Source organism: Haliotis cracherodii, unplaced genomic scaffold (assembly GCF_022045235.1).
Source record: "Haliotis cracherodii isolate W230 unplaced genomic scaffold, xgHalCrac1.p SCAF_11, whole genome shotgun sequence".
Taxonomy (NCBI): domain Eukaryota; kingdom Metazoa; phylum Mollusca; class Gastropoda; order Lepetellida; family Haliotidae; genus Haliotis; species Haliotis cracherodii.
In genome coordinates this window covers 42,650,048-42,666,877 of record NW_027266266.1, presented here as the reverse complement: position 1 = coordinate 42,666,877, position 16,830 = coordinate 42,650,048, and the positions used below count along the sequence as shown (strand labels likewise).

General features: G+C 41.7%; 2 protein-coding genes across 4 annotated transcripts in view; one reads left to right on the top strand and one right to left on the bottom strand.

The window, feature by feature from the left end:
• The window catches only part of LOC139455826 (fatty acid-binding protein, heart-like), a 60,099-nt gene extending 58,348 nt beyond the window's left edge, over positions 1–1,751 (top strand). For both annotated transcript variants that reach the window (XM_071237377.1, XM_071237376.1), the window contains exon 4: positions 553–1,751. In XM_071237377.1, the coding sequence (XP_071093478.1) occupies positions 553–606 (54 nt within the window). In that variant the 3' untranslated portion in view covers positions 607–1,751. The remainder of the gene's footprint in view (positions 1–552) is intronic.
• Positions 1,752–6,845: 5,094 nt separating this feature from the next.
• LOC139456526 (microprocessor complex subunit DGCR8-like) overlaps positions 6,846–16,830 on the bottom strand; it is a 34,680-nt gene continuing 24,695 nt past the window's right edge. For both annotated transcript variants that reach the window (XM_071238295.1, XM_071238296.1), the window contains exons 15-18: positions 16,516–16,572; positions 16,114–16,194; positions 15,229–15,339; positions 6,846–12,719 (exon numbers count right to left, since the gene is read on the bottom strand). In XM_071238295.1, the coding sequence (XP_071094396.1) occupies positions 12,642–12,719; positions 15,229–15,339; positions 16,114–16,194; positions 16,516–16,572 (327 nt within the window). In that variant the 3' untranslated portion in view covers positions 6,846–12,641. The remainder of the gene's footprint in view (positions 12,720–15,228; positions 15,340–16,113; positions 16,195–16,515; positions 16,573–16,830) is intronic.

The following is a 16,830-nucleotide window of genomic DNA, read 5'->3' as shown; positions in this document are numbered from 1 at the left end:
ATGGCTGAAATAATGCTGCCATTACTTTTTAACTCATTCACTCAGAACTGGTTCCCAATAACCCATTCTGGTCGTAAAAGACGATTAAGTTGATTGGTTTATCAGAAAAATAAACTTTTCTGGGGCATCGAATGGTCGTGATCAAAATATTCAATAGAATCTTTTTCAAAATTGGCCATGATAAAAAAAATGGCGTATACAAAATGACAATATCATTAAAATGTCGTGACGCCATTTGTCTCAAGCTAAATCAATGTGTCCAGAGTCGTGTATTAACAAACTCGATTATTTAAGGGTACGATAAACAAGTTCCGTCTTTGGCAAGTGGTGTTTAATTATTCAGTTACAGCACGGTCAAGGACAATTGGGATGATGGATTAAGTGCAATTATTTAAGTCAAATGTTGTCACAAACATGGTATGTGTGTGACCAATTTAGTTCCTAAAACTAAAACGTATTCTAGCATCAGCCGTTTCTGAAATGTATGGACACCTTGATCATGGACACCTTGGTCATGGACACCTTGGTCAATATGTGTTTGTTCCTTTGCAGACTATGACCGGAAATGGAGTGACGTGTACCCGGAAGTACAAGAAGATTGGTTGAACACATCATCTGACCAAACGAACTTTACCAGCTATAGTACCAATTCTTTGTGCAATTGTGTTCGGTGTCAAAGGTCTGTCTCGTGTTCTGATTCGCCTGAGGAAAATAAGTTCAGAGCTTTCACTACAATGTAAAGTAATCAGACATTATTTTGTCTCCGCGTTTTGTGTCCTTATGTTCTTCCCAGATCCATCTTGAAGATGTCTAATAAACACAGCCAGTTTACGGGTCTATTGCCACGCTTTTTATATATGAACGAGTCCACTAAAACGTCTACTTAAAGTAACATTTCTTCTCAAGTATTCTGAACTTGACTGGGGTTCTTTATCTGGACGGAAAAGCTAAATGTGTGGGACACTGCTTCCTGTTTTAATTGTGGTGACAAAAACACAAATTGACTGTTGCCTGAACTACATACGCTTTATGAAGGGCTGACTGTCACTATTCTTATCAAAAGGGCATATTCGATTTAGAAATTGAATTAGGTATAATACCTATTCTGAAAATAAACACATTATCGGCTCTATATGACTGTTCCGATAACGCCAAAGTTTCACCTAAACATCATACCAGCGTTATAATTTGTTTCAAGTGTCTTGTTCAATTTGCATATCACTGTCAAATGTATCGGGAAAAGGGCGGAGAAGCTAATTTCATATTTATCAATTGTAAAATCAACGTCAGCATTAAGACTCTTGTTATAAAGACGCTACCCCGGCCAATTGCGCTTCTGATCTTAATGTAAAGTTTGTGTCTCGATGTAACCATATCATCAGTTGCCTTTATTTTCTATGAAAAAAAGCACATCTTAGAGATCTGGCCAGGTAACTTCAAGACATTAACAAGATATATGAACACTTAAAATGTTGAAATAACGTGGTTCCAAGTGATGGTGACAATTCGTTTTATTAGGAAAGCAGCTGGTACATTTTCAAATGGAATTGTAATACTTGCGACTAAGCTTTTCATATCATGTGTACAGTCGCGATGTAGAGCTGCGACAGATACATACCAAGGGAAAGTCTTCATGGATGTTAGTGTTCTATTTCATTTTACATTTCATTTGTTTTGATTCTACACATTCTCAATACATATGTCAATGTCGAGTGAGCTTTTTTATGTTTGTTTTAATTTGTCAGTATTGTAACTACACATATGACAGATAATAATTAATAAAAAAAAAAATTTCCACGGATGTATGTTCATCTTTTCTCTATTTCTACACAAGGGGTAGTTCGTCATGCCTTGTTTTCATATAGGTCAAGATAACCATGATCAGATATTCAAAAAATGATGTCCCATGCAATTCCCCAATTTCACTTGTACCGTATGTTCCCGTGTGTTTTTTAGTGTGAACAATAAATTTGCCTTTGCATGTGTTTGTAGCGGGTGCACCGGTGGGGCAGGATACGCTTATCGTTTCTCGAACTCCTAGTATCATCGCTATTTGATAGTGATTCATACACACATGATCAAGATCTAGTCGGAATCGGACAATCGACTCTGCTTTGAACAGGATCAGTTTTATCACGGTGTGACAGCTTGTAAAAGGAAAACCGAAAGTGGCGCAGGTCGAAGAAGTTGATAACTTTCACTAAACCCATGGACATGCTGCTAGGATCCTAACCAGGGCACAACTCTGCCAAGTCCCCCCGGAAGAGGCAGAAAGCATTCACTGATGATTTGTTTGTTCTTTAACGCCGCACACAGCAATATGCCAGCTATATTACGGCGGTCTGTAAATAATCGAGTCTGGACCAGACAATCCAGTGATTGACATGAGCATCGATCTACGCAATTGGGATACGAAAACATGTAGTAACCAAGTCAGCGAGCCTGACCACCCGATCCCATTAGTCGCTTCTTACGACAAGCATAGTCGCCTGTCACGGCAAGCATGGATTGCTGAATACCTATTATCTCGATATTAAGGGGATAAAACAAGGACTGGTCGGTTCGTTGTCAGCACACTCCTCAGCGGACTAGTGCCAGCATACGCACACACACATGCATACACGTCGCTGTATTCTTGCAATAATCTTGAACGCGTTGTTTAACCCCATTTCACCACACCTCATAAACCAACTAAATGGTAGCACCTTGCCTAAGTCTGTTTTATTAAATGCACAGAATAAAAGGCTCGACACAGCAGCGAAGGGCCGAAAACCCTAAATGGATCCTGTATGAAACACTTGTATATTTTACGATCACACCGTTAACAGAAACATTTGTATATTTTACGATCGCATCGTTAACAGAAAACAGTTGTATATTTTACGATCGCATCGTTAACAGAAAACAGTTGTATATTTTACGATCGCACCGTTGACAGAAAACAGTTGTATATTTTACGATCGCACCGTTAACAGAAACAGTTGTATATTTTACGATCGCACCGTTAACAGAAACAGTTGTAAATTTTACGATCGCACCGTTAACAGAAACAGTTGTATATTTTACGATCGCACCGTTAACAGAAACAGTTGTATATTTTACGATCGCACCGTTGACAGAAACAGTTGTATATTTTACGATCGCACCGTTAACAGAAACAGTTGTATATTTTACGATCGCATCGTTAACAGAAACAGTTGTATATTTTACGATCGCATCGTTAACAAGGAAGAGAGCATTACATTTAATCTTAAAATCAGGGTTGAAAATTTATAGTCAGGATAACGCAGAGGCAAATAAGCGTTCATCGGCTTTCTTTGATATTGGGACAGACCAAAACACCTTCAGCAGTCGGTGCACTGAAATATCATGCTGCAGTTTAACATGGATACCCCACTCAGACACAGTATACTGTCTCCGAGTCGACCAGTCCTTGTTTTATTCCTTTAATGCCGAGCGCCAGGCAGTTAAACAAGAAGTATCATCCTTAAACTCCGGGTGTGGATCGAAGCCCCGCTCTCCGGGCAGACGTTTTATGTACTAGCCACTCAGTTCTGAGTAAGCTTAAGATGCGACACGAATAATGCCAGTTCAAGACAAAAGTTACACCCTTCCCAAAAGCACGTACAGAGCCATTTGACCAAAAGCATGGGACGAAGAGGGCGAGTTGTACTGTTTATCAACAAGCTTCTAAAAATGAAGTAATAACAGAACATTTTCTTAAGATCACGTTTATTGGACAATTACTCAATGTGCACAAAAGAGGTATGTTGTAACACATTTAATACAGCACTTCCGTTAGCATTACAAACACACAGGGACAAAATATACTTTTGTAATGACTATCATGATTGCAGTTAATATTGACCAGTTCTTTAAGAACAGATCATTACGATTAAGAACAATTTTGCAACTACATGCATTATTCAGATGTCTGGTAAGACGCAAGCACTGTAGCTCGCCTGACAAAAGTATGCTTTTAGTGAGTATGGTTTTTCGCCGCTTTTAGCAATATTCAAGCATATTCAAGCAATATCACGACTTGGGACACCAGAAATGGGCTTCACAAATTGTACCATGTCGGGAATCGAACCCGGGCCTCCGGCGTGACGAGCGAACGCTTTAACCACTAGGCTGCCCGACCGCCCAGTATGCTTCTAAGTGATTCAACTTGTAGATGATGTGCATCTTGCAGGAATCTGTAGCTTAATAAGCCAAAAGTAGATTCAACCTCATCTTTTGATTTTTCTTTGGCACATAACATAACCAGGAACCGGTCAGTCAACTCAGATCAACAAATAAGGTGACCGAAGTGCAGATATATTCACATATTATGAGAGCGTTCAAGTTCAAGTCAAAATCATTTCTCATTGAACATGCCCCATCAACACTCATTCAGACAACACACTGCCATTTCCTAATTATAGAGGTCATATCATTTATGGCTTTTGTTTGAGAAATGAATATGTGATCATCAGTTGTGTTTATAACAACCAAAGTCTTCCAGAAACTGAAATGGCTGCAACGTGTACTTCAACCCCGTGACGAAGTGGAATTCAACGAACGGCCATTTCTAAATCTAGCCAACACTTTCAATTTGCAATCTTATCAGGTATACTACCCAAAAGAAGTTAAGGACCATCAGATTCTTTCATATACTATAGTGACAGGTTCAGTATTAACTAAATATCACCACCTGGTGTGGTACAGTTTGTAAAGAATTAAAAAATGGTTGTTCAATAGTAATCTAAGTGCATCTTTCGTTTTGACCTTTGACGTGGAAGGCAGCCATTCTATAGGCAAAAGGTATTTCAGAAAATATAAAGAAACAGAAAAATAAAGTCATTCAATGCTGCAAACTGAATCCTGCAATGCCTCTCATATACCGCTCAACATTTGATTCGGGACTGAATGATACGGACTGATGTCATAGACATAGTTGTGTTCAACATTTTCATGAAAATGACATTTTTAAGCTTCATGTCAACATGGGTTCACATTTCGATATATAAATTATCGTCTCTGAGAAGGGTTACATCAGGTCTGATCTCGGTATTCTTATCTGAAGTTGTGTAGTATAGTTTGCACAATGTAATCCTATTGAATAATGGGGGCGGTCGGGTAGCCTAGTGGTTAAAGCGTTCGCTCGTCACGCCGGAGAGCCGGGTTCGATTCCCGACATGGGTACAATGTGTGAAGCCCATTTAAGGTGTCCCCCGCCGTGATATCGCTGGAATAAAAGCGGCGTTAAACTCACTCACTCACTTTTGAATAATGTCATTAATTAGTCATTAATACAGAAGATGAATGAGTGAGGGTCAGTGCATCGACCCCTGTTAAATATAAGAAACAAGAGTAAGTCGAGTTTAACGCGGCTTTTTTCAGTATTCGGGTCAAATCACGGCGTGTCATTATAAACAAGAGTTACTAGCCAAACAAATGAGAAAATGCACGAACTTCTCTATATTCCATTTCTTGTTAACTACGATCTATGTAAAATTGACCAGTTAAAATATCATCACCATTGTGATTGAAAACGAAATGTACTTGAAACAAAAGAATATATATTTCAGTCATATCACAACTGTTAGGGATGTTGGAGGGAAGGTAAAGTGGCACAGGTGAGATGACATGCCAGGGGTCATAACCTGGATGAATCTGGGTGTCGAACGCACAACTAGCTCATCCTGGTACAGCTAAGGGATAAAACTCTAAAAAGCAATAACATTGGTTATAACTATCTTAACCTGGATCGGGTATTTTTTATTCCAATATGGGATTTTTACTGACCTTTACATCAGACATATCGCCAAATATCGACTCATGAAGTTATTTTCTATTTTACTCTTGATTGTTCTGGGCAAACTATGATCCACTTGCGTCATGCAAGCTTCTTGTGCATGCCATACCGGTCGTCACGTTACAAAATGTCAAAAACGTTTTCTCTCAACCACCTGCAACGCAAAATTATTTATTGTAACCAGAGACCATATAAGATGGTCTATGTTGTAACCTTCTATTGGGTGGAGTGAGTGAGTGAGTGAGTTGGGTTAAACGCCGCTTTTAACAATATTCCAGTTATATCGCGGCGTGTCAGCCCCAAGTGATGCAGGTCTCAGACGTTTACCACTTCGGTGAAACCCACGAGCACGGGTATGGTGCTGACAAACCTAGAAACATAATCGGGGCGAACCGGAATTCGAACCCACAATCATAGGTTTCGAAGAGTGCCCAAGGGACGCAACTCTGCACAGGGAATCGCGGCGCCTTAGACGACTGGGCCACCCGTGCCCCTGTTGGGTGGAGAGTCCACACCATACATATGTACATCATTAACTAGAAGGTATTCTCCGTGTCGTTGGGGCCGTGTCTTGTTACTTGCAAAAATGGGAAGGGCAGGTCAATTTCAAGGGAACAAGGAATGTCTATTGTCTCAAGCCTTGACATCTTGCTGAACCAACACAGGGAATTTGAAACATCTGAAGGTAGACGTACCTTTGTGAGTGAGAGAGTATGGTTTTACGCCGCTTTTAGCAATATTCCAGCAGTATCACGGCGGGGGACACAAGAAATGGGCTTCGGGGTGAACCGGGGTTCCTATCCACGACCAAAGGTTTCTGGAATGACCAGAGGTGTGCAACTCCGCATAGTGAATTGCGATGTCTAAGCGCCACCCGTGCCCCAATTAACGCAATAAATGTCAAAACTATTGCGATATCATCACAATGGTAATCCCAAGTAAAGAGTGAAGGTTGTTATAATGATAACAGATAAATCGTTATAAAAAAAAAAGACACACACAAATAAGTAGGTAAGAATTTTTTATGCCTGTTTAGCTCTATTCATTGAAAGGTAGGGAACACAAAGAACTGATAATACAAACTGTAGCCATGGGGGCAAAACAAATAAAGCCCATCAGGTGGGAAGCCAATGCTCTCTATGACTTGATACATATTGGCAGATACGCCGTTAACGTCTAATTTCCAAATTAAATAGCCACTTTGTAAAATGAAATCCTGTTTTTAATCTTCTGACAAACAAATTTGTTTAGTTTACAAAATGACAATCATATTGAAAAGCAGAAACTGACACTTATTATCTGGCATGTTTTGTGACAACAGTCATTTGAATAACGTTTGTTTTCCCGTTTCTTTGCATCACATGGCATACTACTCAACCATTGAGACATGTTATAATTTTACAAAACAATTCATAAAATGTTCACTTACATTCATTTGAACTTGAAAAATAGCGGAAATGCTAGTCCCATGGCAACTGACTAATATTTTCATGACAACTTATCCAAGTAATTTGTTTCATTCAGTCTCCATCTAGCCACTCGGAGTACCCCACTAGGGAGTAGTGGAGTAGTGTATGAGGGTTCAGCCATTTAATATTCGGGGGGGGGGGGGGGGGGTGATTTTTTTTTAAAGAAAAACACATTGCATCAGATTCCTTTTTTCCAGACATTTATCCAAATGATACTTGGAAAATTTGGCATTTAAACAGAAAAAGAAAGAATGGCACATAAATTTTCCCCAGGCATTAATATATAAGAATGAAAATTAGAAAAATCAGTTTAGGGCATGACATTTTTCTTAAATCAGTTTACACATTTAGCCAACACTAAACAAATTCAATGTTGAAAAAAACAAAACTTAAAGCACTATATTCTTCATTCCACTATATGCAAAGTTACAATTTTCACCCAAAAAACTTGTTCATACATTATGTTAAACTAACGTAAGCTGCAAGACAATAGGTTTCAATAGGGGAGATGACAAGACAAGTTTAACAAACACACGTCAACATATTCAATGAACTCTCTGAAGAACCAAAAAAACAATCTGAAATGTCTCTGAAATGAGTTGAGGTTTGTGCAGCTTATTCCTTACCGTGCAAATACGTCTCTGGAACTGTGCTCTGCAATTACCTATAGAAATCATTAATATCAGCTGAGAATATGACCTCTGAAAGGGACAGTTGGCAATACATGTACTCACCAGACGCTGTCAATAATCAATCCATTAATACACATCATGTTCTCACGAATGAGGGAGACCGCCGCCGTGGTCTAGTGGTAGAGCGTCCGCCCGGAGAGCGGAAGGTCCGGGGTTCGATTCCCGGCCGCGTCATACAAAAAGACGTTAAAAGATGGTACTTGTTCTTACCCTGTCTGGCTCTCGGCATGAAGGGGCTAAAACAAGGACTGGTCGGCTCGGAGTCAGTATACTGTGTCTGAGTGGGGTATTCATGTTAACCTTCGGCATGTTATCTCAGTGGGCTAGCACTATAAATCATCATCAGTCCGGACTAGTACAATCCACACACACACACGTGCATGCAAGTCGCTATATAAGTGCAATAATCTTGGACGCGACGTTTAACAGTATCCCATTAGTATGTGGGAAGGAAAGCCTGAAGTGATGCAGGTCTTGCACGTTTACAGATTACACTTGAGTGAAACCCACGAGCATGGGTATGGTGCTGATAAACCTGGAAACAAAATCAGGGAGAACCAAGATTCGCATCCAAGATCTTTGGTATCAGGCATGTGTAAGGGATGCACCAGTACACGTGGCATTGCAGCACCTTAGACATGCAAGGTATCTAGGTGCATTTGATCAGAACACTGCAGTTCCCAGGCTCAAATGATAGGGTTTGATTCTGTTTTGAATAGTGAGTGTGTGAGTTTGGTTTTACACCGTTTTTTAGCAATATTCCAGCAATATCACGGCGGGGGACACCAGAAATGGGCTTCACACATTGTACCCATGTCGGGAATCGAACTCGGATCCTCGGTGTGACAAGCGAACGCTTTAACCACGAGGCTACCCGACTGCCCCTGCCACTGGATACAAAAGTACAAAATTCTGTGTCACAGTAATCTACCAAATTCTTTATCAAGCACTCAGGATAAGAAACACGTTTAGATTTTAAAATGGTTGATTCAGACCTATTACACACCATTTCAAGAAGGCTAAGCTTCCAAATTCTTTAGTCAGTACTAAAAACTAAAGGTAAGGAAATATCTTACATTATTCTCAACAAAGGACACTTGAGATTAATTTTCAAAACAATAGGGGCTCTTTTTGGAGCAGGGCATGTAATAAATAGAACATGGTACATACTATTTTACACCTCTTTTAAATCTCTTTTAGAATGTGAGTCTTAAATAACTAAAATAACTTCCATTACAGATAACATCCTTACTTAAATTTGAATTTTCTCAGGTTTAACTCACTTGGGAACACAAATGTTGGCAGAGCACTATGCACATCACGTAATGCTTACACTTTCAGCATAGAATGTAACATTCTTGAAGACGAGAATCATGTCATATTACATGCCCTTTATATGAAGATATGAGAGATTAATTTAGTGACTTGTTAGGTAAAAATATCATACCTTGCCAACTGTGTATGTTAAAAGATGAAGAAACAAACTGTACCTTTACTAAATATTTACTTCGCATTTCCAACTCGGAGGTGACATGTAACCTCGTGCATGTTACATATATATTTCCATCTAATATAGGTCATATGGGCTTGAATATAATAAACATCTTGGTATATACTGGAACATGGTAATAATACAATAGTTTTTCACAATATCGCCTGGTAGCGGAAAACTGACATATGACATGGAAAGAAGCAACATTCAATCGAGTACAAACATTGATAATACTATTTAGAAAATACGAAAAAATGGCCACAAGTAAGTTGGATATGTCGGGGTGCAAGCTGGAATTAGGTGATGAATCATGACAATAAATAACTGTAAAGCTCAATATACATACACAGTCAATCACCATACTTGTGATACTAACGGAACACAGGAATGAGGCCATGAACAAAATGTTTCCCATCAGAAGCCTATTTTCAAATTGACCAGGTCACCAGTTTCTCGAGTCTTCCTTTCAGCCTCCTTTTCTTGATCTTTGTGGGCAGAGATGGTAAACGTTACTCTTGACCTTCTAGCACATCACCACAACTTGGGTTGTATACTCTCCAGGGAGATGTGATTGAATATCGAGTGCAAACTGATCAGTTGACCGGGGTAATAGATTTGGTGCTTTACAGATCTATCATTATTATTATTATTATTATTATTATTATAATAAAAGAACTGAATTACCTTATATCACTGTCGTATAATACCATCACACACATCACGCAATCCTGCAGAAACCTTCAAAAATCAATGCTGATTCATATACCCAGTACATCAATACTGTGAATCTGGATTCTCATTCTGGGTACTAAAAACTTTGATTATAGATAGCAATATATAGTAACAAGAGGCAAGAGACTCTTCAGTTAAAACTAATATCAAAACCAGACTTTTAACACCTATATACAGCCCACAAAATTATTGACTAAACTAAACAAAAAAACACTTCATATGACTTCACGTAAAAAACTCCTTGAACAATGATGAGACATATTTCCAACTTTTCATCGCCTAATGGCTATGCACTGCATATGAAAGTTGCTTGGCACAAGACCCCAGTGGATGTTAGGAGTAATGGGAATGGGTTCAAATAAATCTCCATGTAACAAAGCATATTTCTAGGCCAGGGATTTATCTCGGATTCCTTGGCTGGCCAATTTGAAAAAAGTTATTTGGTCGAAAACTGTGACTTGTTTTTAGTTTTTAGCATTTAACATTGCCTTCCACGGAATAATGTAAAACTATGCATCAAAGTATCTTTATTGGTCCTCTTGTTAGCAAAATATAAGTCACTTCTGCAGTGCCATAACATCAGTTATAACTATAATAACATGACTTAGGAATAATCTCAATTCCAATTGGTAATTTTTACTGACATTTGCTGTAGGGATGGAATATCGTCACCGGAATATCAGCCTCTGATCCAGATAATCCCTGTGGTAATTCACAACAATTCCTGGAAGAAGACTGCTGAATCATCTGTTAAACTTGGCACTGATTGGGCTTGTTTTGATTTGTCAGTGTTACCGTGTTTCCATTAAACCCTGTATCCCGGGAAACCCAGTGAAGAGCTGGACTGGATTGTACTCTCCATGTAATCAAACATCATTGATATACACCATCGTAAGTTAACAATACATCTCCAGTCAGCCTTACAACAGACTCACCTTTGATATAGCTCTATATATACATATCTCACAATGACATGTACTGCATTCATCTTGACACAACATTGCAGCTTTAAGTCAGGAGTTTGCATCAGACACCTTCTTATGTGTCCAACCAGATAAATTAGTGTTGCAAAAGATAGATATTTTGTTTGTTTGTGTTTAATGCCACACTCAGCAACATTCCAGATATATGACATCAGCCTGAAAATAACTCACACTTAAGACAATCCAGTGATTGATATTATGAGCAATGATCCGCGACATGCAATGAAGCAAGCCACCGACCCTGACCAAACATCAAATTAGATGCCTCTTACTACCAATAGGTTGCAGTGTACCAACCAATTCTTACCAGGAGCCCCACATTGGGGTGTTTCACAAGAGGCCATATTGGGTGCTCAGTGAGCGAGTTGGTTTAACGCTGCTTTTAACAGTATATCACAGCGTGTCAGGAAAGGCCGAAGTGATGCAGGTCTCAGAGGTTGACCGCTTTTATGCAACCAACAGGCAGGTGTTCGGACCCACAATCATAGATTTCTGGTGTGCTCCAGGGTCGCAACTTCGCACAGTAAATTGCGGCACCTAAAACAACCGTGCCCCTGGTGCTTATTGAGATACTATCATTGGGCACTGGGTGGGTTAGTTGGGTTTAACGCCACTTTTAACAGTATTCCAGTTATATCGCGGCGTGTCAGCTTAATGTGGGAGGAAAGCCCGAAGTGATGCAGGTCTTAGACGTTTACCACTTCGGTGAAACCCACGAGCACGGGTATGGTGCTGACAAACCTAGAAACATAATCGGGGCGAACCGGGATTCCAACCCACAATCATAGGTTTCTGGCATGCCCAAGGGACGCAACTCTGCACAGCGAATCGCGGCACCTTAGACAATTGGGCCACCCGTGCCCCCTTGGGCACTGGGTGATCAGATCATCCAAAATGATAAATGATAGTTAATGACAATGCTAGGCGTAATGCCAGTAACGGTTTCATTGATAAACTTTTCATAAATCCAAAACTGACATTTGCTGCACACTTTGAACTGAATATCAGCATATGATCATGAAATGTTCCTGCTTAGTCTTCAGAACAGTACCAGAGATTGCACATGGAGAGACCACCAGGAAAGGGCACAAATTATGACAGTTAAGGTATCAGACAGAATTAAATTGACATGTTTCCTTCGAGTACTGTTCGTCTAGACCTTGAAACTGTCCTTCCTGATAGCAAGACTTCGATACGTCATTTATGATTTAATACTTTAGTATTCCAGGTGACCTTTCCTTTCTGAGGTGTCCAGATTCATCTGCGTTCTCCATCAATTCCTCATAATGTCTGCTGAATGTGTTACCGTAGTTACATAAAAGCAAATTTGGCACCAACAATATGACAGTCCACTCCTGCAAATTGATATTTCACATTATGCAACAAAATGGCATATAAAAGAGACTAATTGCATAAAATAGGAATATGTTCTTCAGAGGGTTATACTGGCAGTGAAAGATAAAAAGACACAGTTTATAAGTCCAGGCTTGGAACTTTGGCTGGCAGTTCGGTGGTCTCAAGATGCAGTTTGCCTTTGGATTGGATGGCCCCCTGGAAGAAATATAACACAGATTAATCAGAATTTAAAATGTGAAATGAAGAGAGTTGGTGATTATGCATATATTATATTATTATGTTTTTACCTATAACAGTGAGGCTCGAGGATTTGGCTTAGAGGGTTTTTGATTGAGGGTCTTTGGTCAGTGTTATCTGGATTGGAGTTTGGGATTGGCCACTTGAGACATAGGACAAGAGACTACAGATTTGGTACTGGGGACGAGACTACAGATTGGAGACAAGGTACTGGGGGACTAGAGATTGAGGATGGCAGACTGGGTACTGAGACTGCAGACGAGGCTGCAGACTGGGTACTGAAGACAGGGGTGTTGGAGACTGGGTACTGAGGGATTCTAGAGAAGAGACTGGATACCAAGGGGACAAGAGACTGGGGACTGCAGACTGGGTACTGAGACTGGAGGCGAGACTACAGACTGCAGACTGGGTACTGAGGACTGGGGGATTGGAGACTGGGTACTGAGACTGGAGGCGGGACTACAGACTGCAGACTGGGTACTGAGACTGGAGGCGGGACTACAGACTGCAGACTGGGTAATGAGGACTGGGGGATTGGAGACTGGGTACTGAGGGATTCTAGAGAGGAGACTGGGTACAGGGGGACAAGAGACTGGGGACTGCAGACTGGGTACTGAGACTGCAGACGAGGCTGCAGACTGCAGACTGGGTAATGAGGACTGGGGGATTGGAGACTGGGTACTGAGACTGGAGGCGGGACTATAGACTGCAGACTGGGTAATGAGGACTGGGGGATTTGAGACTGGGTACTGAGGGATTCTAGAGAGGAGACTGGGTACAGGGGGACAAGAGACTGGGGACTGCAGACTGGGTACTGAGACTGCAGACGAGGCTGCAGACTGCAGACTGGGTAATGAGACTGGAGGCGAGACTACAGACTGCAGACTGGGTACTGAGACTGGAGGCGAGACTACAGACTGCAGACTGGGTAATGAGGACTGGGGGATTTGAGACTGGGTACTGAGGGATTCTAGAGAGGAGACTGGGTACAGGGGGACAAGAGACTGGGGACTGCAGACTGGGTACTGAGACTGCAGACGAGGCTGCAGACTGCAGACTGGGTAATGAGGACTGGGGGATTGGAGACTGGGTACTGAGACTGGAGGCGGGACTACAGACTGCAGACTGGGTAATGAGGACTGGGGGATTTGAGACTGGGTAATGAGGGATTCTAGAGAGGAGACTGGGTACAGGGGGACAAGAGACTGGGGACTGCAGACTGGGTACTGAGACTGCAGACGAGGCTGCAGACTGCAGACTGGGTAATGAGACTGGAGGCGAGACTACAGACTGCAGACTGGGTACTGAGACTGGAGGCGGGACTACAGACTGCAGACTGGGTAATGAGGACTGGGGGATTTGAGACTGGGTACTGAGGGATTCTAGAGAGGAGACTGGGTACAGGGGGACAAGAGACTGGGGACTGCAGACTGGGTACTGAGACTGCAGACGAGGCTGCAGACTGCAGACTGGGTAATGAGGACTGGGGGATTGGAGACTGGGTACTGAGACTGGAGGCGGGACTACAGACTGCAGACTGGGTAATGAGGACTGGGGGATTTGAGACTGGGTACTGAGGGATTCTAGAGAGGAGACTGGGTACAGGGGGACAAGAGACTGGGGACTGCAGACTGGGTACTGAGACTGGAGGCGAGACTACAGACTGCAGACTGGGTAATGAGGACTGGGGAATTGGAGACTGGGTACTGAGACTGGAGGCGGGACTACAGACTTCAGATTGGGGACTGGAGACAAGACTGCAGACTGGGTAATGAGGACTGGGGGATTGGAGACTGGGTACTGAGGGATTCTAGAGAGGAGACTGGGTACAGGGGGACAAGAGACTGAAGACTGCAGAATGGGTACTGAGACTGGAGGCGAGACTACAGACTGCAGATTGGGGACTGGAGACAAGACTGCAGACTGGGTAATTGAGACTGGAGGCGAGACTACAGACTGCAGATTGGGGACTGGAGACAAGACTGCAGACTGGGTAATGAGGACTGGGGGATTAGAGACTGGGTACTGAGGAATTCTAGAGAGGAGACTGGGTTCTGGGGGACAAGAGACTGAGGAATGCAGACTGGGCACTGAGACTGGAGGCGAGACTACACACTGCAGATTGGGGACTGGAGACAAGACTGCAGACTGGGTAATGAGGACTGGGGGATTGGAGACTGGGTACTGAGACTGGAGGCGAGACTACAGACAGCAGATTGGAGACTGGAGACAAGACTGCAGACTTGGTAATGAGAAGTGGGGTGTTGGAGACTGGGTACTGAGGGATTCGAGAGAGGAGACTGGGTACTGGGGGACAAGAGACTGGGGACTTGGGGCTGTGGACTGAAAATTGGGGGCTGATGGTATGGGCCTGGGTACTGGGGGTTTGAAGACATAGCTTGAAATGTCTTGCCCTTATCATGTATACAGCAGAAAACCTTCCCACATGTACCAAGACACCACTCACCCTCTGCATGTGTAGTCTGGTCATTTCTTCCTTCAGCTTGTCGAGAATGGCGTTGTTTGGACGGTTTGCTTTTACCTGAGCTTGGAGCTCATTGATATTCATTTCGTCTTTCTGGAAACAGCCAGTGAGAACTGTCATCACCCCAGGTACGTGACGTCAGAGCAATAAGGGACACAGACATCAGTTATGTCATCATCCCAGGTATGTGACGTCAGAGCAATAAGGGACATAGACATCAGTTCTGTCATCACCCCAGGTACGTGACGTCAGAGCAATAAGGGACATAGACATCAGTGATGTGCCTCCAAAGGAACTTCAGTTCAATTCTATTATCTTATACCACAATTGTTACACCCAAATAAGTAACAACAAAACAATCGTCGGATGGCTGTAATGATTAACTAGTTCAAATTCCAGAGTATGCAATTATTCAAGAAAAAGCAATTCTAAAGATTTTGTTCAATTATGGGTGTACATTTGGTTACCATGGTTACCCAGGAAGTGAGATTCCTCTTCAAGGCAACGGCAGAGCGAAGACAAATATATTTCATAACACGGTTAGCTCACTTTGCACATAACTGTAACTGCACTTACAAAACGTGCCGAAAGCTTGATGAATCAATGACTGAAATCTTCTGAACTTTTCACAGTGTATGAATACATATTAAAAAACAAATCTGTCTGAAATTTGAAGATGATGGTATTGGCATGGCCATATTCATGACATATTCAGATCAAGGTTTGACAGAAGACCTCAGCTGCTGAGTGTGGGCATGGCGATATTCATGACATGTTCAGATCAAGGTTTGACAAAAGACCTCAGTTTCTCCCCACTCAGCTGACCAGTTTACAGATGCATGCTCATAAACATGACGTAATTCTTACCTTCTCTGCAAAATATTTTTCGGAACATTTTCCATAAAGTCTCAGCAGTGAACCCCAGCTGGTCACATGGGAATGCAGTTTCTGAAATAATCGAGGATGTTAGTGAGGGAGTTAGGGCAATGATTCATATGATTCATAGTGTAGGGTGAAATTTATTGATTATTGCACTCATATAGCTACATGCTGACTCGGAGCCAACCAGTCCTTATCTTATATGCTTCTAATGCCGATCACCAGGCAGGATAAGAACAAGTACCATTCTTAGGCATGAAGCAGATGGGAATCAAACCCCGACCTTCCACACACCAGGCAGACGCTCTATCCACTAGACCAGGGAGGCGGTCCCTAGTGTAGGGCATCTTGACCCCAACTGCCCCTTACAGAACTGTATGTGTGACATACCTGAAGTATGGCTTGTGCCGCTCTCTGTTTCCCATCTCGTTTATTCTTAGCAATCACCTGCAAAAGAACACAAGAATACTGATCTATCTCCAAGATATCAAGAGTATTGATCAAACTCCAAGAATACAAGAATATGGACCAAACTTCAAGAACACAAAAATAGTGATCTAACTGCAAGAACACATGAATATTCATTAAACTCATGCTTGTGTAGGTGTGCCTATTCCTTTGATTACCATATCAGAGACTTACAATACCCCTATATACTACTGAAAAGAAGTTAAAGAACCCCTGATATTTTCATACGACTATAGT